Source organism: Hypanus sabinus, chromosome 14, assembly GCF_030144855.1.
Source record: "Hypanus sabinus isolate sHypSab1 chromosome 14, sHypSab1.hap1, whole genome shotgun sequence".
NCBI classification, from domain to species: domain Eukaryota; kingdom Metazoa; phylum Chordata; class Chondrichthyes; order Myliobatiformes; family Dasyatidae; genus Hypanus; species Hypanus sabinus.
In genome coordinates, this window is record NC_082719.1 from 107,294,944 (window position 1) to 107,320,610 (window position 25,667).

The window sequence follows — 25,667 nt, forward strand, 5'->3', positions numbered from 1 at the left end:
TGCAACAACTGCCCTGCCCAGGCATGCCTGGACAAGATAGAAAACTTTGCAGCTTCCACTTTGGGCAACATTTTAATTAACTTAAATAATGGACTAAAATAACAGATATACACTATTTTTAAAAAAGGGTGTGTGGTAGGGATATGTCAAGGTGATTTTCATGATCAGCAGCCCAAAATCAATAAGCTACACCCAAAAGTATTCAGGAAGCAAAATCTTTGTTGTCCAGTGGTATTAATAACTCAGTTATAATTGTTACTGTTTATTTTTCTTCAGTTAAAGAAAAGCTGACTGCAGATCCTGATAGTGAAATTGCAACCACAAGTCTCAGAGTCTCATTGATGTGTCCAGTAAGTTGCTGGTTTATCAACATTCATCAGGGTGTGGGAATTACTGTACTTTTTCTCTAGGTGCCCTTGGGTGAGTATTCCTGTGGAATAAATCATGTATTCTTCTTTGTAACATGCAATTGAAATGATAGTTGAAACTAATCCAGTATTTGTTTTAAATTCTGAACTATCCTTATGCAACATGTGAAATATATACTCATTGGCCACTTTATTAGCCACAGGATTAAATATGTGGGTTGCTAGGTGGTGCATAACCCTAATTGCTTTATTGTCTCATGTGGTAGGTGCAGAAACATGTTCTATGTACATGCAATAAATAAATGTGAATCAGAGTCTGAAATGTGTCGTCTGCATCAACAATCTACACTGTCAGAGGATGAGCTGGTGGTAACCTGCAAGTGTAGCCATGCCTCCAGCACAAAATCACCTTGTCCACAACTTACTAACCCTAACGCACATGCTATTGGAATGTGGGAGGGAACCTGGTTATCTGGAGGAAACCCATGCAGTCACAGGGAGAATGTACAAACTCCTTACAGAAAGCGGTGAAAATTGAGCATAAATCACTGGTGCTGTAATTATGTCATGCTAGCTGCCTTTGGTAAAAGGATGTTAAAGAATATTTCAGAGCATCACACTGGCAGACACAGCAAAGTCCAGCAAAAAAGACTAGACTACCAAAAATATCTTGAAAGTTAATGATGAGTTTCAAGTTTTTTGAAAAAAGATTCTCTTGAGATCTTTAAAGTGAAGCTTTCTTTATAAAGCTCTGAATTGGCAATATTAGTGGGAATAAACTGGACAGATATTAAAGAGATGTTATGTCTGAATGGGCAGCAGCCCTCTGAAGATCTTGTTTTAGGTGCCAGTAATAGAACATAACATCAAAGTGTGACGAGCAGAAATCAAGCTGCAGAGAGAACTCAGCAGGTCCTAGAGGGAAATTGACAGTCAGTTTTGGGTCAGGATCTTTCAACTAGACTGAGAGTAGAGGGGAGATAACAGGTATAAGAGCCGGCCATTTCCCCTCTATTCTTTGAGTCCGGATGAAAGGGCTCAATCTGAAATGTTAACTACCCTTTTCTCTCTAAGTTGCTGCCTGAACTACTGAGTTCCTTTAGCAACTTTTTTGCTCTATATTAGAGCATCATCAATCTGTCAAATTTACACCCAGTAGCGACTTCATTAAGTACATCTGTATACCTGCTCATTATACAAATACCTGATCAGTCAATCATGTGGAAGCAACTCAGTGCATGAAAGCAGGCAGACATGGTCAAGAGGCTAAACATCAGAATTGTGAATAACTGTGATCTAAGTGACTTTGACTGCAGAATGACTGTTGGTGCCAGATGGGGTGGTGTGAACATCTCAGAAACTGATCTCCTGGAATTTTCACACCAGCAGCTTCTAGAGTTTACAGAGAATGGTGCAATAAACAAAAAACATTCAGTGAGTGGCAGTTTTGTTGGCACCTTGTTAATGAGAGAAGTCGGAGGAGAATAGCCAGACCAGTTCATGCTGACAGGAAGATGACAGTATCTCAATAACCACGTGTTACAACAGTGGTGTGCAGAGGAGTATCTCTGAATGCACAACACGTTGAACCTTGAAGTGGAGGGCTATAGCAGCATAAGACACTGAACATGCAGAAATACACTTGGTGGCTGCTTGATTAGATACCTCCTTGAACATTGCACAGATGTATAGGTTAGGGTTAGTAAGTTGTGGACCTGCTATGTTGGCATTGGAATCTTGGAGATGCCTGTAGGCTGCCCAGCCCAAGATATTCCTCAGACTGTTGGTCGTTGACACAAATGACGCATTTCACGGTTTGCTTTGGTGTCTCAATGTACATGCAACAAACAATGCTGATCTCTTTGTTTTTATTTACTCCAATATTCTGCATCAACTAGTTGTCAAAATGAGAATGTACACATTTTATTTTACCGTTAAACTGAACTTGTGATTTTTTAATTTCACAAAATTAGTGTGCATATTGATTTGAGTTAGTTTTATGAAGTTTAATGTTTGGCTTTTGATTTTTATAGTTGGGGAAGATGCGTCTGACGGTCCCTTGCCGTGCTGTCACTTGTACACATCTACAGTGCTTTGATGCTGCACTCTACCTTCAAATGAATGAAAAGAAGCCCACATGGATTTGTCCAGTCTGTGATAAGAAGGCATCCTATGAGAGTTTAATAATAGATGGGTATGTTGTAAACATTGGCAACAATTTAGTTTTACTGTCACATTTTGTGTTTAACAAATGGTATCTTCTAGTTTTTGTTTTTCTTTGAGTAAACATAGATCAGAAAAATGAAACATGAGAATTTTAAAGAGATCACTTAATCCAATAGTTTCTGAGACACAACAGTAATTGCACTCTGCAAAATAATCTGTTTATTCTCCTCTAGGGAGGTAAATAAACAGTCGGTATTTTGGCTGTGAATCTTCATCAGGACTTGGCCCGAAATATCAATTGTTTATTCCCCTCTGTGGATGCTGCTTGATTTTGAGTACCTTCAGCATTTGGTGCGTGTGCTTAAGCTTTTTAGCCCCTGAAGAATCTTGTGATTATAGAGTTGTAGAGTCATAGAACACTACAGCGCAGAAACAGGCCCTTTGGCCCCTCTAGTCTTTGCAGAACTATTTATCTGTCTAGTCTCATCAACCTGCACCATAGCCCTCCATTACCCCTCCCATCCATGTATTTATCCGATCTTCTTCCAGGCCACTACTATTAGGGACGCATAAGGGCTTCGGGATTCAGAGGTGATCCCAGCTTCCTTCAACTTACGCAGGTGCTGGCGCACATCTTCCGCATCCACGGGCCAGTTGCTGCGACCTCTCTCTAAATGGGGTGTCCTCAGTCACTTGGATGGTATGGCGAGTGCTCCTGAAACAACCCACATCAAACTCGCCAAGGAAAAAAACATTTTCCAGCTTCAACATCTTCTCCACCAGCCTTTGCTTCCAACCCGGTGGCACAGGAGAGTCCCCAAGTTAAAGGCCTCAGCAGTCAGCTTTCCTCTCTTTTCTAACCGTCTCCCCCCAGCGGGCCTCATTGGGGTGCTGGACATTATAGTCACCGGGAACAAATGCACCCCCCCCAGCAGCATCCCTCTCTTAAAGGTGATTTCTCTCTTCGAAGTGTTCCTGACAGTCACAGCAATCCTGCTCGCCTCTACCACTGAGGGCCTCTGCATCCCGGGCCTCACAACACCCCAGCCAGAAATCGTGTCTCCACTAAAAAGGCCTCGCCATCAGGCACTCCGGGAAATCTGGGGTTTCCCATCACTCTAACTACTTCCCCGGCCTTATTACCTTAGGTTTCGACTGGGTGCACCACACAGTCCCTTGTTTAAATTCGGTACCTGGCCCAGTGCAGTGCCGCACTTCCTCAAAAGCAGCATGAAACGCTGGGTGCACAGCCCGGGTCTCCAAAAAGTTCTCACCCGTCCTTTCCTGGCAGGCCCACATGAGCCTCCGCACCACAGGGGTGTTGGTCCCCACCAGAATTGAAGCATCCTCTGTCTCAACTGGGTCCGGACAAACCAGCACTAACATCTCCAAAACTTCGGGCGCTCCTACATTGGCTTCTGAAAACTCCAGTCTCACTGACAAATACCCATGATATAGATAATCACCAGCACTGACGCCCCAAATCTCTAGCGTACTGAATGGGGTTGAGGACAAATGCTTTAAGTACTGGTTGTAAAACGAACGGTATAGTAACTTGACCTTTGACCTGGTGTCAAGAATGGCTTTAGCATAGATCCCCTGTATCTGTAGCGACACGCTGGAGCGGGGTCCCACTAATCCTTCCGGATTCGGGTCTTTTGCTTTTGAGGGTCCCTTGGTACATTGCTGGGAACGTGTTTCCCCAGAGACACCAGGCCGTTCCCTCACTGGGTCTCCTCTAAGTTTCCTGACACCTCTCCCTGCTTGGATACCCGGGGACTCACCCTCCGAGGGGCTCCCTGCCGCTCACATTCCCGCCAGAAATGGCCCTCTTCCTCACAGTTATAGCACACCCCCTTGCCGCTCACATTCTCTCTGAAAGTGTCCCTCTTTCCCACAGTTATATCACACGCTACCGGCCACCCCTCTTCTCGCGGACTCGCCCCTCCCCCCGCCGCTCGCAGCCCTCTGCACTGTCTGTCCCCGGGGGGGGGGGGGGGGGGGGGGTTCCTGCCTACCGACCCCTCAGTTTTCAGCTCAGCCACTGCCTCCTTTATCAATATCACCCTACTGAGAGTCCTCCCGCGACCTCAACGCATATTCTTCCCCCCTCACTTCTCTGAGACTCCAAGCAATTTTGTCCCCAGCCTGGGTACCTCTAGTCACCTTGATCCATTCTAACTGATCCACCTCCTCTGCCTGAATGACCCCCACACCCCCAATGCCATCTCTAGCCGAAGAAAGTACGTGGAGAGCTTCTCACCCTGCTCTTGGCGCATGTTTTGAAACTCCCCAAGGAGCTCTCAGTTAGCTGCTGGTCAACCCAAAAGCACTTTGCAAGGCCTCCAGATAGTCATTCAGAGTGACAGCGGGCTGGTTATCCTTCACACTGTGCACTACCCCAGCTGCCACTCTTCGCAGACTTTCAACCAATCACTGTTGCTTTTCCTCATCCGAGCACTGCCACTCACTTAACTGCGTCATTTGCTCTATCTATATTTCATAATCCTCTTCACCTTCGAGGGATCCCAGAGAAAATTCTTATCCTCTGGTGGGGTCCCTCTTCCTTTCTCTCCAGGGAGGTAATGGCAGATTCCAACTCGGAACGCTCGCCTTTTGCAAAGGGACGGGAACTAACCAAATTTTCCAAATCTGACCGCTTCATCCTTCAGTACCGAAGGAATTTGTTCCTTAAGATCTTCTCCCTCCTCTGCTGGTGACCCAGCTCACTAAGCTCCAGCCACTCCCTCCCCGACAGTTTACAGACATCATGGTCCCGCCTCCCCTAGGATGCCGATCCTCTCCGGCAACTCCTCACAAATCTTCGCTTGTCTTCACCAACATTAGGCCTGTGCCCATCTCAAAATCAAAGTTTCACAATCCAATTTCCACTTTGCCAACAGCTTTAACTGTACTCAAACCTTGGAGTATCACTTCATCCAGTGCATTAGTCTCTGCCCCCCTCAACAGGCACGCATTGCTCACTGGCACCCCTGCAGCTGCACACCATCACTGAAGGTGGCTGTTGCCATCACAACTGTACTTTAGACAGAGTGATAACACAGCATCTATAGAATTCAAACCCGGATGAGGGCCCCACAAATGTAACACTTATGCTCAATTAACTCGCGTTCGTCTAGGGAAAGCTGCTGTCTGCCCCTCCAAACGGCATAATCACATTTGTATGGATGCTGTGTAATACACTCCGGTACAAACCCGCAACGTAAAATATCAGACAGTACACATATGCGATTAAATGATTACACTTTATAACTCTGACTTTGGCTAAAGGGTTAACAGAGAAACAGAATATAAAATGAAAAGAAAAAGACTCCACTTTTAATAAAATAGTTCATGCTCGAATAAATCTTTGGAGCTAGTGCCAATGATGGTGCTGGCTGAGGATAGGTCCATACTAGACCGGATAATTTTGAAAACGCCGGTTTCGAGTAAAAACAATAGGTGTCCCCACCAAGCGTTTTTGAAAATACCTTTGTCCACATTAAAACAGGTATTTGGGCGAATCTCCTCCTACTGGGCATGCGCAGGACACATCTACAGAAAACAAGCAACATGTTTGGTGTTGAATCTGGCTGTGAAAGTGCGCGTTTTTGCAGTTCCAGATTAGAAAAACTTGAAATGAAATTGCCAAATGATGGACAGCTGTTGGCACTCACACAGGAGGACTTAAATCTAAAAAAAAAATACTGGAGTGTATGGAGGCAACTGACAGGGAGTTCAAGGACAGTATGACCTGGCTGACAATGAACATTGAAAAACTGACTAATTCTGTTGCATTAATAAAGCACCTTGTTAACAGACAGACAGACATACTTTATTGATCCCGAGGGAAATTGGGTTTCGTTACAACTGCAGTAACCAATAATAGTAAAGAAATATGGCAATATAAAACCATAAATAATTAAATAAAAATAAGTTAATCATGCCAAGTGGAAATAAGTCCAGAACCAGCCTACTGGCTCAGGGTGTCTGACACTCTGAGGGAGGAGTTGTAAAGTTTGATGGCCACAGGTAGGAATGACTTCCTATGACGCTCAGTGTTACATCTCGGTGGAATGAGTCTCTGGCTGAATGTACTCCTGTGCCTAACTAGTACATTATGGAGTGGATGGGAGTCATTGTCCAAGATGGCATGCAACTTGGACAGCATCCTCCTTTCAGACACCACCGTCAGAGAGTCCAGTTCCACCCCCACAACATTACTGGCCTTATGAATGAGTTTGTTGATTCTGTTGGTGTCTGCTGCCCCAGCACACAACAGCAAACATGATAGCACTGGCCACCACAGCCTCGTAGAACATCCTCAGCATGGTCTGGCAGATGTTAAAGGACCTCAGTCTCCTCAGGAAATAGAGACGGCTCTGACCCTTCTTGTAGACAGCCTCAGTGTTCTTTGACCAGTCCAGTTTACTGTCCATTTGTATCCCCAGGTATTTGTAATCCTCCACTATGTCTACACTGACCCCTTGGATGGAAACAGGGGTCACCGGTACCTTAGCCCTCCTCAGGTCCACCACTAGCTCCTTAGTCTTTTTCACATTAAGCTGCAGATGATTCTGCTCACACCATGTGACAAAGTTTCCCACCGTAGCCCTGTACTCGGCCTCATCTCCTTTGCTGATGCATCCAACTATGGCAGAGTCATCAGAAAACTTCTGAAGATGGTAAGGCTCTGTGTTGTAGTTGAAGTCTGAGGTATAGATGGTGAAGAGGAAGGGAGACAGGACAGTCCCTTTGGAGCCCCAGTGCTGCTGACCACTCTGTCTGATACACAGTGTTAAAATGTATAAATGTATTAAACATGTCTGCATCAGTGTTACCTTGTATTTCCATACAATGTTACATTAGGATGTTGCACATCTATTGTCAGAGAAGTTCTTGCATAAATAGGTAAACCACCTTCATACAAGCAAGGACAGAAAACAGGGCAAAGTGAGTATACTTATTTATTCAGTAAGTTATGGGTCAAAGTATTTGGTGAGTACATTTCTAACTCTTCTGGCTTCAGTCTCGTTGCCGTTTGTTCTGAAATTATTAGGTTGCATTCAAGAAAACAATGAAATGCCGTGCTGCCGCCACCATATGTTCTGGCATATCATGACAGCGTTTTAAAAAATTTCCAGTTACCCTGACACACACCAGTCTGCACAATTGGCATTTTCAAATTTACACACTCTGGAGGGCATTTTAGAAAAGCTTCATTTTCGGGGGAGGAAAACGCTGTTTCTGTGTGGACGGAGGGTCAAAACGAAGAGAAAAAGCTTCAGTTACGGATTTATTCAGTCTAGTGTGGACGTAGGCTTAGTTTACAACTTACTGCAGCTTTCTCTAATCCTGTGTACTTGGCCTTCCATACCAGACGATGGTGCAACTAGTTACAGATTCTATAAGACAACTTTATATATAGGAGTTTTGGTTGATATTAGTTGTATTACTTTTGACATTAAGATAAATTTGTATTTTCTTTCAGATTGTTTATGGAAATCCTGAATTCTTGTACTGATGTAGATGAGATTAAGTTTCAAGAAGATGGCTCTTGGTATCCAATGAGGCCCAAGAAGGAATCTTTGAAACTATCCAACTCACAATGTACAAAAGTTGAACTTGCATGTAGGTATAAATTCTTGGATTTAAGGATGCTTTCCTTGTTTAAAAAAATGCAATTTTTCTGTAATTTGATAGATTATAATACAGATGAAAAGATGTAAGGTTTTTTATCAGGCCGTTCATGAGTATTTGTGTATGTGGCCCTTTATCTGCAGGCATTGCAGAGAATCCAGATGAGGTTCATGAGAATAAACAACACACACAAAATGGTGGAGGAACTCAGCAAGCCAGGCAGCACCAGGATAGAACACGTAGAACATAGAACATGGAAATCTACAGCATATTACAAGCCCTTCGGCCCACAATGTTGTGCTGACCATGAGACCTACTCTAGAAATTGACTAGAATTTCCCTAGTGCATAGCCCCTTACTTTTCTAAGCTCCATGTACCTGTCTAAGAGGCTCTTAAAAGACCCTATTGTATCCACTTCCATCACCACCGCCAGCAATGCATTCCACACACCCACCATTCTCTGTGTGAAAAACTGACCCCTGAAATCTCCTCAGTACGTATTTTCAAGCACCTTAAAATTGTGCCCCCTTGTGTTAGCCATTTCAGCTCTGGGTAAAAGCTATCCACACGATCAACGTCCCTCATCATTTTATATAGCTCTATCAGATCACCTCTCATCCTTTGTCGCTCCAAGGCAAAAAGGCCAAGTTCACTCAATGTATTCTCATAAGGTATGCCCTCTAATCCAGGCAACATCCTTGTAAATCTCCTCTGCACTCTCTATAGTATCCACGTCCTTCCTGTAGTGAGGTGACCAGAACTGAACAAAGTACTCCAAGTGGGGTCTGACCAATTTCTTATATAGCTGTAACATTACCTCACAGCTCTTGAACTCAATCCCGCAGTTGATGAATGTGAACACACCATACACTGCCTCAACAACACTGTCAACCTGCGCAGCAGCTTTGAGTGTCATATGGACAGACCCCAAAATCTCTCAGATCCTCCACACTGCCAAGAGTCTTACCATTAATATTATATTCTGCTTTCAAATTTCACCTACCAAAGTGAACCACCTCACACTTATCTGTGTTGAACTCCATCTGCCACTTCTCAGCCCAGTTCTGCATCCTGTCAGTGTCCTGCTGTAACCTCTGTTAACCATCCAGACTATCTACCACACCCCCAACCTTTGTGTCATCAGCATATTTACTAACCCACCCTTCCACTTCCTCATCCAGGTCACTTATAAAAAATCACAAAGAGGAGTCCCAGAACAGATCCCTGTGGAACACCACTGGTCATCGACCTCCATGTAGAATACAAATCATCTACAGCCACCCTTTGCCTTCTGTGGGCAAGTCAATTCTGGATCCCATACCTTATTTCTTTCTGAAGGAGTCTTGCATGGGGAACCTTATCAAATGCCTTACTGATATCCATATACACTACAATAATTGCTCTACCTTCATCAATATATTTTGTAAGATCTTCAAAAGAATTCAATCAAGCTAGTAAGGCACGACCTGCCCTTGACAAAGCTTTGCTGACTATTCCCAATCAGATTATGTCTCTTCAAATGCTTATAAATCCTGCCTCTCAGGATCTTCTCCAATAACTTGCCCACAACTGAAGTCAGACTCACTGGTCTATAATTTCCTGGGTTATCTCCACACCCTTTCTTGAACAAGGGAACAACATTTGCAGCGCTCCAATCCTCCAATACTTCTCCCATCCTGATTGATGTTGCAAAGATCATCACAAGAGGTTCAGCAATGTCCTCCCTCACTTCTCACAGTAGCTTGGAGGTATAGCTCATCTGGTCTCAGAGACTTATCTAACTTGATGCTTTTCAAAAGTTCCAGCACATCCTCTTTCTTGATGTCTATATGTTCAGGCATTTCAGTCAATTGTAAATCATCACCACAATTGCCAAGGTCTTTTTTCCTGCAGAATATTGAAGCAAAGTGTTCATTAAGTACCTCTGTTACCTCCTGACTCCATGCACGTGTTTACACTATTGCACCTGCTTGGTCCTATTTTTGCATGGCTCATCTTTCTGCTCTTCACATACATGTAGAATTCCCTGGGGTTTTCGTTAATCCTGCTCACTAAGGCCTTCTCATGGCTCCTGTCTCTCCTAATTCCATTCTTAAACTCCTTCCTGGAAACCTTGTAATTTTCTAGAGCTCTAACCTCTAAGCTTGAACCTTTCGTAAGCTTTTCTTAACTAGACTTTCTACATCCTTTGTTACCATGGTCCTTTCCCTGCCTCAATGCAGCATTTGCACGCAGAAATCCATGCAAATGTTCCCTGAACATTTGCCACACTTCTGCCATGCAATTCCCTGAGAACATCTGCTCCCAAGTTCCTGCCTAATAGTATCGTAATTCCCCCTATCCCATACTAGCTAGCATACTGCCTGGCCTGCTGGGTTCTCCAGCATTTTGTGTGTATAGCTTTGGATTTCTAGCAACTGCAGATTTTCTTGTGTTCATGAGAGTGAACCTGGGAATACAGTATAAGGGTTAATGTATGAGGAGGGTTTGATGGCTGTTGGTTTGTACTCACTGGAGTTCACCAGTTTGATGGGAGGGGATTCTCGCTGAAACAAATCAAATATAGAGAGGCTTAGATAGGGTTCTTTGGGGCACTCCTCTTTTCGTGGATGTTTGTGAAGAAAAAGAATTTCAGGATGTATACTTTATACATCTCTCTGACATAAAATGTACCTATTAAAACCTATTGAGTGGATGTGGAGTTGATGTTTCCTGTAGTGGGGGAGTCTAGGACCAGAGGGTACAGCCTCAGAAAAGAGGAACATCCCTTTAGGGAAAAACAGTGAGAAATTTCTTTAGCAGAGGATGGTGAATCGATAGAATTCATTGCCACAGATGTCTGTGGAGACAAGTTATTGTGTGTACTTAAGACGGAGGTTGAAAGTTCTTGATTTGTAAGGAGATCAAAGATTACAGGGAAGCAGGGAGGAGAATGGAGTTGAGAGGGATAATATATCAGCCATGATGGAATACTGAGCAGATTTGATCGCCTGAGTAGCCTAACTCTCTTTCTTTATGTTTTAGTATCTATTTAAATTTGCTGAGCACTAGTTCTGAGCTGATAGTTTCAGTAGTGTCTGTACTTGAGCCCTAGTTGGGAGTTGATGGTTTCAGTAGGGTATATATTACTTTGAGTGCTAGTTCTGAGTTGATGGTTTCAGTAGTATCTGTATTTCAGCAGTAGTTCTGCGCTGATGGTTTCAGTCGTGTCTCTATTTGAGCCCTATTCTGAGCTGATGGTTTCAGTCGTGTCTCTATTTGAGCCGTATTCTGAGCTGATGGTTTCAGTAGTGTCTATATTACTTTGGTAACACTAGTTATGGGCTGAGGCAATGTACAGTGGTGCTAGCAAGTTTGTGAACCCTGTGGGATTTTCTCTATTTCGTCATAAATATGACCTAAAATATGAGCAGATCTTCACATAGATCCTAAAATTAAATAAATAACACAGAAAACATTATACTTGTTTGGTTATTTATTGAGCAAAATTATCGAATAGTACATGTATTTGTTGGAAAATGTATGTGAACCTTTGTTTTCAGTAACTGGTGTGACCCCCTTGTACTTCAACCAAACATTTCCAGCAACTGTTGATCAGTCCTGTTCATCGGCTTGGAGGAATTTTAGGTCATTCCTGTGTACAAAACTGCTTCATCTCTGGAATGTTGGTGGGCTTCCTTGCATGAACAATTTGCTTCAGGCCCTTCCACAACATTTCTTTCAGATTATGGTCAGGACTTTGACTTGACCATTCTAAAACACAAATTTTCTTTTAAAGTCATTCTATTGTTGATTTACTCTTATGTGTCATTGTCTTGTTGCATCATCCAACTTCTATTAAGCTTCAGATGATGGACTGCTATCCAGACATTTTCCTGTAAAATGTCTTGATATAATTTTGAATTCATTGTTCCCTCATCGATTCCAAGCTGTTCAGGCCCTGAGGCAGCAAAGCAGCCCCAAACCATGATTCCCCTCCCACCATCCTTCACAGTTAGGATGAGGTTTTGGTGTTGGTGTGCAGTGCCCTTTTTCTTCCAGTCATAGCAATGTGCAGTTCTACCAAAAAGTTCCACCTGTCCGCAGAACATTGTTGCAGAGGCAACACTGAATGTTTGTACCTTGTGTATCTGTGATGTAAATAAACTTTTATAGTTTTGTTAAAATATAATTTTTTTTGTGTTATCTATTTAATTGGGTTCTCTATGTGGTTCTAGGACACGAAGATCTGATCACATTTTAAGTCATATTTATGCAGAAACTGAGAAAGTTCTACAGGGTTCACAAGCATTCTAGCACCACTGAATTGAGGGTGGGCTTCATCCATTTTTCTCCCTTGGTAGTTTTCTCTCTTCCATCTATCCACTGGTGTCATCTGGGATTCTGTCTGAAGCTAAAGATCATGTTCTGATGAGCAGTTATCATTAATATGCTTATTTGCAATATGGTGGAAGCTGTAATTTTTCAAGTATAATCTAAAAGTTTTTTCATAATATGTGTGATTGGGTATGCTGGAATAGGACTATTTTCTATCAATTATTTCTACAATTTACTTCTCCAAATTAACATGACCTCTAATTCAAATGTTCAGCCTCCTCTTTGGTTAGGCTTTTTCCAGTGGTAGAAAGTTACTAAGCCCTTCAATAAATTGAAAGGAAACCGGCCATGTGGATCAATGCACGGGCACTTGTAGGAGGAGGAATTCACAGAAATGTCAAGTGTTGGAGGAACAACTTGTGGGCCTAGTCAGGCGAAATTTAACAGCACATAGAACATAGCACATTACACCACAGTAAAGGCCCATGTGGTGACAGTCTTTTAACCTATTCCAAAATCAATCTAACCATTCCCTCCTACATAGTCCTCCATTTTCCAAATAGAATATAGAATATTAAACAGAAGAGTTTTAAATTTTTAACCCTTAGTAGACTCTTCATCATCATCATCATCATCATCATCATGGCGCGGCTGGTCATGGTCTTTGACCATGATTATTCTTGGCACAATTTTCTACAGAAGTGGTTTGCCATTGTCATCTTCTGTATGGTGTCTTTACAAGGTAGGTGACCCCAGCCATTATTAATACTCTTCAGAGATTGTCTACCTGGTTGTGTCAGTGATTGCATGAGCAGGATGTGAAATTCTATTGTACCTGCTCTCATGGCTTCATGTGATCCTGATTTTTGGCGGGGGGGGGGGGTGGGGGGTCTAAGCAGGTGGAACACCTTGTCCAAAGTTGCCCTGCAAGCTAGCAGAGGGAAGGAGTCCCTTACACCTCCTTTGGTAGAGACATATCTCCACCCTGCTACCCAATTTTGGTAGACTAGCAAGTGTGAAGGCGAATAGGGAAGAATTGAAAAATCTATTTTGTGTTTCCAGCTTCAGATTCAGTATCTTTTCTGTTGCCACATATTTTATAACTCTTGCTGTCCTTTCATCCTCAGGTCCTGTGCACTCTTCCAATATTTCATAACACTTGCCATCATTTTATCCTCAAGGACTATGCACTCTTCCTGCTGATTGTTTTATAGTTTTTGTTTTGATACCAAACTCAGGTCCAGCTACCAGACTACTGAACCAGCATGGATAACTTCACTCACCTCAACTCTGAACTGACTCTACAACCTGCAGACTCATTTTCAAGAACTCTACAAACTTTTTTTGTTATTTGGATGATTTGTCATCTTTTGCAAATAGATTGTCAGTCTTTGTTATTTATCATCTTCTTCTTAAGCTCCATCGTAGGACGTAGGCTGCCGACAGCAGCTCACCAGAGTCCTCTGTCCTGGACCAGTCTTTCAAGTTGTCCCCAGGTGTAGCCCATCTTGGTGTACCTTCCTCTTCCAGGGATGAGGTCTTTGGAGTTTCTTTTGGCATTTCTATAGCACTGGGTTTTTAACGGGATAGGGTTGCTTGCCTCATGCCTGACCCCCTTCCTTTCACAGCCGGCCTTGTGACTATCCATAACAAAGTTAGTTCTTCATAAATTCTATTGAATTGCTTTGTTCTTTTGTAAATGCCTCCAAGAAAGTAAATCTTAGGGTGGTATGTGCTGATTATGTACATATTTTGATAATAAATTTACTTTGAACTTTGGGTTCTATTTGTTTTTCGTCACAAAGATTATGATGTTTCACATCCAATATAATACTTCAGCACATCGGCTGAAACCCTTCAACTCATTTTCAACTCTGGATTCAACTATGCTAATAGTTTCTTGCCATCACCTAACCATTCCCCACTATTCTCCTGTTCCCCATTCTGGCCTCTTACCTCTTCTTCTCATCTGTTTAACATCTCTCCCATGTCCCTCCTCCTTCCCTTTCTCCCATGGTTCACTCTCGTCTCCTATCAAATTCCTCCTCCTTTCAGCCCTTTACCTTTTCGACTTATCCCAGTTTCTTAATTCATCTCCCCCCACCACCTTTTCTTCCCATCCTAATCTCACCTAACACCTTCTAGCCTGTGCTTCTTCCCCACCACACTTTTTCTTATTCTGACATCTTCCCCCTTCCTTTCCTGAGTTGATGAAAGGTCTTAGTCTGAAACATCAACTGTTATTCCTTTATAAATGCTGCCTGACTTGCTGAATTCCTCCAGCATTTTGTGTGTCTCACCCAACCAGTGCTGTGTTAGTTTTGACTGTATTCTGCAGGAGTTGTCCTGCAGCACCTAAAGGACAAACTGGTGCAAGACAGACAGATATACTTTATTGATCCTGAGGGAAATTGGGTTTCGTTACAGTCGCACCAACCAAGAATAGTGTAGAAATATAGCAATATAAAACCATAAATAATTAAATAATAGGTAAATTATGCCAAGTGGAAATTAGTCCAGGACCAGCCTATTGGCTCAGGGTGTCTGACACTCCGAGGGAGGAGTTGTAAAGTTTGATGACTGGTGTGTGCTGCTTAATGCCACTTACAGATCAGGCAAACAGTGTGTCTAATGTACTGACTGGGGGTTGAATTTAATGAATGAATGAAATTTATTTTGGTCAGTACAAACGTAACAAAAAGCATCATTTACAACGATGATTTCATAGAAATCTAAAATTAAAGTTTCAATTTTATATCTGTAATATTTTAGGTTTGTTTTTATTGGCCTTGTAGCAATCGAGTTGTTTAACTTCCAGCAGGTTCAACAGTCTCCAACAAGACTGGTTCTGCTGTGCCAACCAGTGAACCAAGTAGCAATAAAAAAGTTGAGGTCATAGATCTGACAATTGATAGTTCCTCCTCGGAAGGGGAGGAAGAACCTCCACTGAAAAAAAGATGCATATATCCTTCTGACACTGAAGAAACCGCCAATAAAAGGTTAGTGGGATTTCTATTGTACTTGTTGCTTTTATTCTAAACAGCTGTCTGTTCTCTGTTCCCAGTTACTGGACTTGTTTCTCCTGGGCCTGCCTTTGTCCCTGTCATCACTGCTACTGAATATGATAACTACATGTGCTGTACCAATGTTCTGTGGAGCTAATGAGTAGAATTGTTATTCAGTAGTGGAGAGAGAGCACTACAGCTGATCCTGTGTCTGTCCTTGTAAAGATTAACACTACCGCTAAGTTCTACATTGCAAGTCCATTCAGGATTCAGGTTTATTTGTCACGTGTACACGAAACATACAGTGAATTGTGTGCAGTAACCAATCAACATGGTAGTGCAAAGGTTAGTGTAACACTATTACAGATGGGGTTGTTGAGTTTGGAGTTCAATTCCGATGTTATCTGTCAGGAGTCTGTAATCCTCCTGGTAGAACCTGTGGGTTTCCTTCGGGTGCTTCAGTTTCTTCCCACGATCCAAAGATGTACCAGTTAGGAGGTTGTAAATTGTCCCATGGTTAAGCAGGGGTTAATCGGGTTGCTGGGTGGTGCAGCTCAAGAGGCCAGGTGGGCCTGCTTCGCGCTGTATCTCAATGAATAAACATATGCAAGGGTGTGCCAAGTGTCGCCACACTTCCAGCGCCAGTATAGCATGCACATAATGCTCGGCAGAACAACACAGAACACAACAAGAAAGGAAACAACAGCAGCAAAACAAGCCCCGTTCTTCCCTCCTACCCACCATACAGAGTCCTTTAACCCCAGAACGGCCCTCCAGAGACCTGTAGACTTTGGACTTGTTCTTTGATTAGTTGGAAATATCAAATGTAATTTCCTGACAAATATTAAGAAATGTAATTTACGGATGTGACGTGCAGGTAACAAGTTTATAATTCACAAACAGGAGAAAATCTGCGGATGCTGGAAATCCAAAACAACACACACAAAATGCTAGAGGATCCCAGCAGGCCAAGCAACACTATGGGGAAGAATAAATAGTCGATGATTTGGGCTGAGACCCTTCTTCAATCCTGATGAAAGGTTTCAGCCCAAAACATCAATTATTTGTTCCTTTTCATACATGCTGCCTGACCTTCTGAGTTCGTCCAGCAATTTGTGTATGCTGTTTTAGTTTATAATTTACGAGTTTTCCCCTTCACTTTAGTATCAAGTGATATACTCAGTTTTCTTATGCAATGGCAGTTTGTAAACTGAGAACTCCAGATATTCTCATAGTCCCCTTCCTCTGTTTAAAGCTGTGTTCTGGAAGCTCTCTAATGCTAAAAGTCTGTAATGATTAGTGTCATTATTTCATTCATTGTTATTATTTTGCTTTAGTTAACTTGGCTGAGGCCATGATTTCCTTAGGATAGTTGGATTGCTATCAACTTCCCTAATGTGAATACCAGTGTAAAATAATAGATCTGAACATCCACCATTTCCCCCCACCAGCAAAAAAAAGCATCAGCGCCCATCACCGAGCACTCAAGCACGAGTAAAGCAATAGCAAAGACACAGATTTGCATTTACTCCAAAGACTTTGCGTTTCACCTGGCATTCGACATACCACAGGTGTGCATTCTCTCTCTCCCCCCCTCTCCCCCCCTCTCCCCCCCTCTCCCCCCCTCTCCCCCCCCTCTCTCCCCCCCCTCTCTCCCCCCCTCTCTCCCCCCTCTCTCCCCCCTCTCTCCCCCCCCTCTCTCCCCCCTCTCTCCCCCCCTCTCTCCCCCCCTCTCTCCCCCCCTCTCTCCCCCCCCTCTCCCCCCCCTCTCCCCCCTCTCCCCCCTCCCCCCCTCTCCCCCCCTCTCTCCCCCTCTCTCTCCCCCTCTCTCTCCCCCTCTCTCTCCCCCCCTCTCTCCCCCCCTCTCTCCCCCCCCTCTCTCCCTCCCCCTCTCTCCCCCCCCTCTCTCCCCCCCCCTCTCTCCCCCTCCCCCCCTCTCTCCCCCCTCCCCCAATAAGGAGGAAGGGGTTGTCTTCTTTTTTCCCAGCAAGTGGGGAGACATAACAAACAACTCACTGGTTTATGAAATTAAAAGTCTGTTTTTCTGAGCTCTGTTCCCAAAGATCTTGAAGATCCCAGCTCTTTGGGAACACAGCAGTAGATTTTCCGACTCCCCTGACAACGTATAGGTCTCCTGCCGTTACACTGACATTCAATCCGCCCATTTCCAGAGCCCTGAGATCTTAGGCTTCCAAATCCAAGCCGGACTCTCAGGCCGAACCCTTGGTGTGCCGAACAACAGTCAGTCCTGAAACCCCGAGAACAAGTCCCATTCCCGCAAAGAACCGAAGTAAGCATGTAAATCCAAGTCAGGGTCTTCAAAAGAATTCTGAAAGGGAAAAATAAAGATATTAAAGATGAAAATGGAGCTGCTTCCAAAGAAGCAAGCAAAGTAGTAGCTGTTTAGCGCCATCTTAACTTTGCCTTGTTTTACTTGTGTACTTAAATCCATCAACCCTACTGTAGCAAAGCTTTGTAGAGCCCTCAGTCCTGGGCCAGCCTTTCATGTTTTCCTCAGTGCAGCCCATCTTGTTGTATCCTTCCTTGCCCAGGGATGAGGTCTTTGGAGCTTCTGTTGGCATTTCTGTAGCTCTGGGTTTTAATGGGATGGGGTTGCTAACCCCATTCCCAATGCTCTTTCTTTTGCAGCTGAGCTTGAGACTATTCATGACATTTACTTTTATTTAGTGTCACAATTCTTAGTGTTTGATGTACTCACATTGTTCAACATGTAATATTGTACATGTTGTAAGAGGGACTATTGGACATTAAATGGCATTGGATCCTGTAAGGATTGAACTGAAAATTTCTCTCTACTGTATTTACCCACTGGGCCAGCTGATGACAAAACTTGTTAATAAATGATCAATATTTATGGAAAAACTGATTTTTTAAAAAAAATGTTTCCTTATTGCAGCGTTCTGGCTTATCAGCCATCTTCCGTTCGGTTGCCAAATGTTACCAGTGTCGATACAAGTTTCCTGCCTCAGTTAGCAGATTATCCAGCCACATTCCATCACTCAACAATGGCAGCTCTTCCCCCTGAGATTCAAAGTAAGCACTACATAGAATGCCATTTTGTCAATTTCTCCTGTTTCTCTTGCCTACTCATAGCTTTCTTCTTATTGAAGAATTGTCATACGGGGAGTATTTCTGCATTTGTTTATGGTGTTGGGGAAGTTCATAGGACTCGCATGTAGGTTCAAAAGTAAACATGCTGGACTTGGCCTTAACCAGTCATGTCTTGTATTAAGCTGCTCCACTCAGGGTTGTTTAACGTCATTTCCAGTGCACAAGTGTAAAGGAGAACAAAAAATTGTTACTCTGGATCTGATGCAGCACAAAAAAAAGTAAATACTTCAAATACCTTATGTACATAGATTGTATATCATAAAGTGATGCGAGGCACAGGAATGTTTGTACATAAGGTGACTGTTGGGAAATATATAATAATGCATTTTGGTGAAAGGAACAATAGTGTGGACTGTTAACTAAATGGGGAGAAGGTTCAAACATCAGAGGTGCAGAGGGACTCAGAAGTCTTTGTGCAAGACTCCCAGAAGGTTAATTTACAGGTTGAGCTGGTGGTAAAGAAGTCAAATGCAATGTTGGCATTTATTTCAAGGTGAATAGAATATAAAAGCAAAGGGATAATGTTGAGCCTTTATAAGACATTAGTCATGCCGTACTTGGGAGTATTGTCTGCAGGTTTGAGCCCCATATCTCAGAAAGGATGCATTGTTATTGGAGAGAGTCCAAAGGAGGTTCAAAGGTCCTATTTAATGTATACAATATACATCCTGAAATACTTTTTCTTTGCAAACATCCACGAAAACAAAGTGCCCCAAAGAATGAACTACAGTTAAATGTGAGAACCCCAAAGTCCCTCCCCAATTCCCCCCTTTGGCGCATAAATGGCAGCAAACAATGATCCCTTCTGCCTACCAGCCAAAAAAAACTCATCGGTACCATCACCAAGCCCAAGCGTGTACTAAGTAATAGCAGAGACACAAACCAAAGTTACCCCAAAGGCTCCGCATTTCATCTGACATTCAACAAACCACAGGTTCTATCTCTCCCTAGTAAGGGAGAAGGAGGTGTCCCCCATTTTCACAGCGAGCGGGAGACATAACAACAGCCTGCTTGTTTATGACATTAAAAGTCCATTTCATCACTTTTTTCGAGCTCTGTGTCCAAAGATTGCTGGCCAACAGCGAAAGATTTTCCAGCCTCCCCGACAACACATGAGTTTCCTGCCATGATGCCGACCCTTGATTCACCCATCTCTGAGTCCCAAGATCTTAGGCTTCCAAACACAAGCAAGACTCTCAGGCCAAGCCCTTGGCATGTTGAATAACGGCTGGTCGTGGAACCCTGAAAACGGGTCCCATTCCTGCAAAGAACCGAAGCCTATGTGTAACTCCAGGTCAGGGTCTTCAAAAGAACCCTGAAAGGGAAAAATAAACATATTAAAGGTGGAAGTAGAGCTGTTTCCAAAGATGCAAGCAAAGGAGTCGTGGTTAGGTGCCATTATCCCTCCTAAGCTCCTTCACGAGGACGATTCTGTGATTGAAGGGGTTAGCATATGAAGAGTGTTTGGCAGCTTTGAGCCTGTACTCACTCACTGGAATTTAGAAGAATGCATAGGGATCTCATTGAAACCTACCTAATGTTGAAAGGAATAGATTGGGTGGAATTGGAGGAGGTATTTTCAATGGTGGAGGTATCCAGAACTAGAGGGCATGGCCTCACCATTGAGAGGCGGCTCTTTTGAACAGAGGTACGGAGGAATTTTTTTTTAGCCGGACCTAAATCTGTGGAATGCTCTGCCACAGGCTGCGGTGGAGGCCAAGTCCATGTGTATACTTAAGGCGAAAGCTGATCATTTCCTGATTGGTCAGGACATCAAAGGATATGGGGAGAAGGCAGGTGTATGGGGTTGTGTGTGTTCCGGGATCAGCCATGATGAAGTGGCCTAATTCTACTTGTGTCTTATCGTCTTAAATATATAGATTGATTGTTTGTCCATAAAGTGACACTAGGCACAGGAGTGTCTGTACATAAGCTGTCTGACTGGAAATGATAAAATAGTGGTGGTTGGGGGTGTGGAGGGGTAAGTTAGTGGGTGGAGCTGTTTGGGTAAGTAACTGTTTTTGAGTCTGGTTGGTGGGCTTGGCGTGGATGCTACAAAGTCTCTTCCCTGATGGGAATGGGACAAACAGCCTATGAGCTCCATGAATCCTAACACAATTTTACTTGTTTACCTGTAGTTTTAATATCTCTCAAACACTGATAGAGAAATTTTGAGCTTTGAATTGCTGTAGTTCTGGTTGAATTTGATGAGCTTCACAACAGTATGTGAAGTATTACGGTAGTGATTCAATTACTGCTCTAGCAGTTAGTTCTGGCTCACTGATAGACTTGAATCTTATCAGGTAACTTTGGGATTTTGATTCAAGTATCATGGGTGCCATGACTTAGCGGTTTGCGCAGTGCTCAGGGTGTTGGAGTTCAGAGTTCAATTCCGACTTCTTCTGTAAGGAGTTCATACATTCCTCCCTGTGAACACGTGCGTTTCTTCCAGATGCTTCGGTTTCCTCCCACATTCCAAAGATGTACTGGTTAGTTGGTTAATTGGTCATTGTAAATTGCCCTGTGATTAGGCTTGGGTTAAATTGTTGGGCTGGAAGGGCCTGTTCCATGCAGTATCTCTAAATAAAAATTTAAAAATAAAAACTACATGAAATGTGGAATTTCATTTCTGTAATTCTAGTTGCAGTAACAATTACTATGAAATTTGTGGTTTTAATTAACACCAGAAACAGGAGTGAGCCATTGGGCCCTGTGTGGCCTCAGTGACATATCTGTACTCAGTTAAATTCCATTTGCTCTTCTTTGGCCCACTTCCCAAGCTGGTCTAGATCCTCTTGTAGCATACATTCATCAAAGATTATTGATAGCCCTGTTATTGATAACTGGTTATTGATACCAGTTTTGCTTTGTAAGTTTGCAGACAGTGCCGTGTTAATGATTTTGTTACACACACAAAATGCTAGAGGAACTCAGCAGGTCAGGCAGCATCTATGGAAAAGAGTACTGTCGACTTATCGGGCTGAACCCTTTGGCAGGACTGGAGGGAAAAAAGCTAAAGAGTAGATTTAAAAAGTGGGGGGAGGGGTGAGAGAAAAACAAGTTGATAGAAACGCCTTTGATTGGGTCATATACTGCGTTCAGTGCTCCCAGTGTGGCCTCTTGTACATCAGTGAGACCTGAAGTATATTAGACAACCGCTTTGCCAAGCACCTACGTTCCATCCACCAAAAAAAACAAGATCTTCCAGTGGTCACCAATTTTAATTCCATTTCCCATTCCCATTCCGATATGTCTATCCCTGGTGTCCACACTTAGGTTGGTTAGAGGAACAACACTTTATATTCCTTTTGGATAACCTCCAACCTGATGGCATGAACATCGATTTCTCGAGTTTCTGGTAGGGCCCCCAACCCTCCCCCTCCCCCCCACCATTTCTTATCCCCTTTTCCCCCCTCACCTTACCTCCTTGCCCACCATCACCTCCCTCTGGTGTTCCTCCCTCCCCCAGCCCTCTTTTCTCTCTTCCATGGTCTTCTGGCTCTTTGACCAATCAACTTTCCAGCTCTTTACTTCATCCCTCCCACTCCAGGTAACACCTATCACCTTGTGTTTCTCTCTCCCCTCCCTCACCTTTCAAATCTATTCTTCAGCTTTTTTTTCTTCGGTCCTGCCAAAGGCTTGTCCTGAAACGTTGACTATGCTCTTTTCCATAGATGCTGCCTGACCTGCTGAGTTCCTCCAGCATTTTGTGTGTGTTGCTTGGATTTCCAGCATCTGAAGATTTTCTCTTGTTAATTACTTTGTTGTCCAATGATCAGTGTGTACTGATCCCTGTGGTGCACCATTGTCCACAGCACCACCACCTCCATCTGAAATACAACCTTCCACAACCACCTCGGCATTCTTCTGCCAAGCCAGTGTTATATCCATTCGGTTAGTTTAACCTGGATTCCATAAGGGACTTTGTCAAAAGCTTTGCTAGAATCAGTGTAAACCACATCTACCCCTCCTGCCCTCAGCATTGCTCTTGGTCATCACTTCAAAAAGCTCAATCACATTTGTCAGGTAGAGGTTTTCCAATACTCAAGGTCACAAAGGCTTTTCCTAATCTGTGTCTTTTTCTCGCTGGAGTTTACAAGAATGAGAGTGGATCTCATTGAAACCTATCAAATATTGAGAGACCTTGACAGAGTGGATGTTTCCTATAGTGAGAGAGTCAACCAGATGGCACAGCCTCAGAATAGAAATCCATTTAAAACAGAGATGAGGAATTTCTTTAGCCAGAGGGTGGTGAATCTATGGAATTCATTACCACAGATGACTATGCAGGCCAAATCAATGAGTATATTTAAAGCAGAGGTTGATAAGTTCTTGATTAGTTAAGGTTACAGGGAAACTGCATGAGTGGTTGAGAGGGACAATGTCAGCTATGATGGAATGGCAGAGCAGTTTTGATGGGCTGAATGACCTAATTCTGTTCCTATGTCTCATGGTCTAAATTAAAGTAATAATCTTACAAACCTCTATCAGATTTCTCTTGAGTCTCTGCCGTTGCAGAGGAACCAACTCAAGTTTGTCCAACCTCATTATAGCACATACTCTCTAGTCAAGACAACATCCTGGTAAACCTCATCTGCACAGTCTACAGAGTCCCCATAGCCTTCCTGTAATGGGGTGACCAGAGCTATATGCATTACTCCAAATGCAGCCCAACTAGAGTTTTATACAGTGGCAACATAATTTCCTGATTGTCAACTAAATCCCTCAACTAATAAAGGCAAGCATGCCATATGCCCTCTTAATCACCCTGTGAACCCTAGCCACTTTCTGGGAGCTATGAACTGGATACTGATTTTATTCTGTATTTCAAGTCTTACAGTGCTTTTTCTGATTTGGAAATGCAATTTTTTTTTTCAGATTTGGACTTCTTCTCATTGTTTCAGAGTGATCCTCAGGTTTGTATAGAATGTAGCTTTTTGTAGAACTTCCGGTAGAGATCTTGGAAAAGGTCTTTAAAAAGTTTGCTCTCCCCATTGAAGGTTTCTGCAGTAACTGAGTTATTTCTCAGCTGGAGTGTGACATTACAAGAAGTATTTTTTATTTTGAAATTTTGAGAGGGCAATTCTCATGGCACTCTAATGCCTTTCCATTGTGCTTACCTGGTGCTTCTCCATGTTCCCTCTTGGCCACTGACTGGACCCCCCCCAACCCCTACACCTTTTTGTGCAGTTTGACATAACTATTCCTGAAACATTAAGCAGATCCATCAGTGATGATTGCTGCTGCAAATAGTATGGCCCTGTTCAGTCTTCTCGAACATGGAACAGGCCCGTCGGGACACAATGTTGTACTGAACCAATTAGTTAGTATTCAAATTGCCAACTAAACTAATCCCCTCTGCCTACACAATGTCTGTAGTTTTTCATTTCACTCACATTCATGTGCCAACTTAAACATCTCTTAAAAGTCTCTAATGTATCTGCTTCTACCACCACTTGAAGCAATGCATTCCAGGCACCCACCACTCTGTGTAAAAGTACCTGCCCACATCTACTTTGAAATTACCTCCCCTCACCTTAATCGCATGCCCTCTGGTATTAAACATTTTAATCCTGAGAAAAAGGTTTGTCTACTCTATCTAGGCCTCTTATAATCAAAACCTCTGTCAGATCTTCCCCTACCCTCCATCACTCCAGAGAAAAAAAATCCAAGCTTGTCCTACCTTCAATGGGGTGGGGCGGGAGGAGTAAGAGGGAACTAGTTCTGATTTGGAGAAAAGCTTTATCTTGGTTTTTTAGAAATGTGCTGGTATTTCCTTTTCCCTAACATGGGTTCCCAACCTTTTTTTATACCATGGACCAGTACCATTAAGCAAAGGGTCCATGGATCCCAGATGGGAACCCTTTGCCCTAACCCATAAATCTACTTCAAGGATGGGCACTGAATCCAAACCAACATCTGGAGCAAGAAGACATCGTGGGACAGTTTTGGAATATAAATTCACTCATTTCTTCCACTTTATGAATATAGAGGAATGGAAGTTTGTCATTTTAAGTATTTATTGTCCATCTCCAGCAGAACAAAGCTCCCAATAATGTTCTGTGACCAGATGTTTTAGTTGTAAATTTGGAACAGTAACTTGATGTCACTGCTAGAATGTTTTGTGTCCTACAGAAACCCTTTCTGCCCCCCTCCCAAATAAAAGTGGAATTCAGGGATAACTTGGTGTTGTAGGAACTTGGTTTATATTAGGATATTTACATGAATTGGATTGGATTTGAAATTGTACTTTGGAGATGAAAAGTTAATTTTGAGCCCACTTTGCTGTGTTTATCTGCAATCTTTTGTTCCAAACAATCCATGTATTTAAGTTTTTTTCAGGCAGCTTCATTTTTTAGTTCCATAAATCATACTGTCATTTCTAGAAATCTTAAGATTAAAAACAATATTCTGCTGATAAGCAGCATCTCTGGGGAGAGAAACCAGGTTCTTGTTTCTGATCGGTTCTATTCTTTTCTGCACATGTTGCCTGAATTACAGAGCATTTCCAGCTCCCTGTATTTACTTGATACGTTTTCTAATTATGCACCTCTCTGCAAATTCTGGTATGGCAGAGATACCTAATGCATTCTTATGCAAATTATGGAACTACCAAATGCAAGGCCAGAGTTATGAAGGCTCGGATGAAAGATTTTTAAATTAAATAATATTTATGCATAGTGAAAGGGAAAGCGGAATTCAGAATTCTCCCGCATTTCTAGAACATGTTTGCTTTTTACTCAGTATAGTTGCCTCTTGGTTTTAGTACACCTACTTAATATTCCTTTGACTTTCCTTCCATTGATCAGTTAATTAGTTCTAGGTTAAAACTAGACAATAAGTAAATTTCCATCTTATAGATATTTTGTTCTAACAATTGCTTTATAATTTGAGTCTTAAATTGCTATCTGTTTTGTAAATTGTAAAGCTAATTTTGAAAGTTCTGGTCAATTTAATATCCAAAGTGATGCATTTTTTTTCTTTTTGTACCCATCCCAAGTTGTGCATAATTTTGTAGTGCTCGCCATTTGGTAATGA

General features: G+C 42.7%; 1 protein-coding gene across 6 annotated transcripts in view; it reads left to right on the plus strand.

Annotated features, from left to right (window-relative positions):
• Positions 1–25,667, plus strand: part of pias2 (protein inhibitor of activated STAT, 2) — a 113,791-nt gene that overhangs the window by 78,638 nt on the left and 9,486 nt on the right. For 5 of the 6 annotated variants that reach the window (XM_059989774.1, XM_059989773.1, XM_059989770.1 and 2 more), the window contains 6 exons: positions 277–350; positions 2,402–2,562; positions 8,026–8,165; positions 15,311–15,491; positions 18,415–18,551; positions 23,508–23,545. In XM_059989774.1, the coding sequence (XP_059845757.1) occupies positions 277–350; positions 2,402–2,562; positions 8,026–8,165; positions 15,311–15,491; positions 18,415–18,551; positions 23,508–23,545 (731 nt within the window). The remainder of the gene's footprint in view (positions 1–276; positions 351–2,401; positions 2,563–8,025; positions 8,166–15,310; positions 15,492–18,414; positions 18,552–23,507; positions 23,546–25,667) is intronic. The other variant, XM_059989771.1, reaches the window with a different exon arrangement.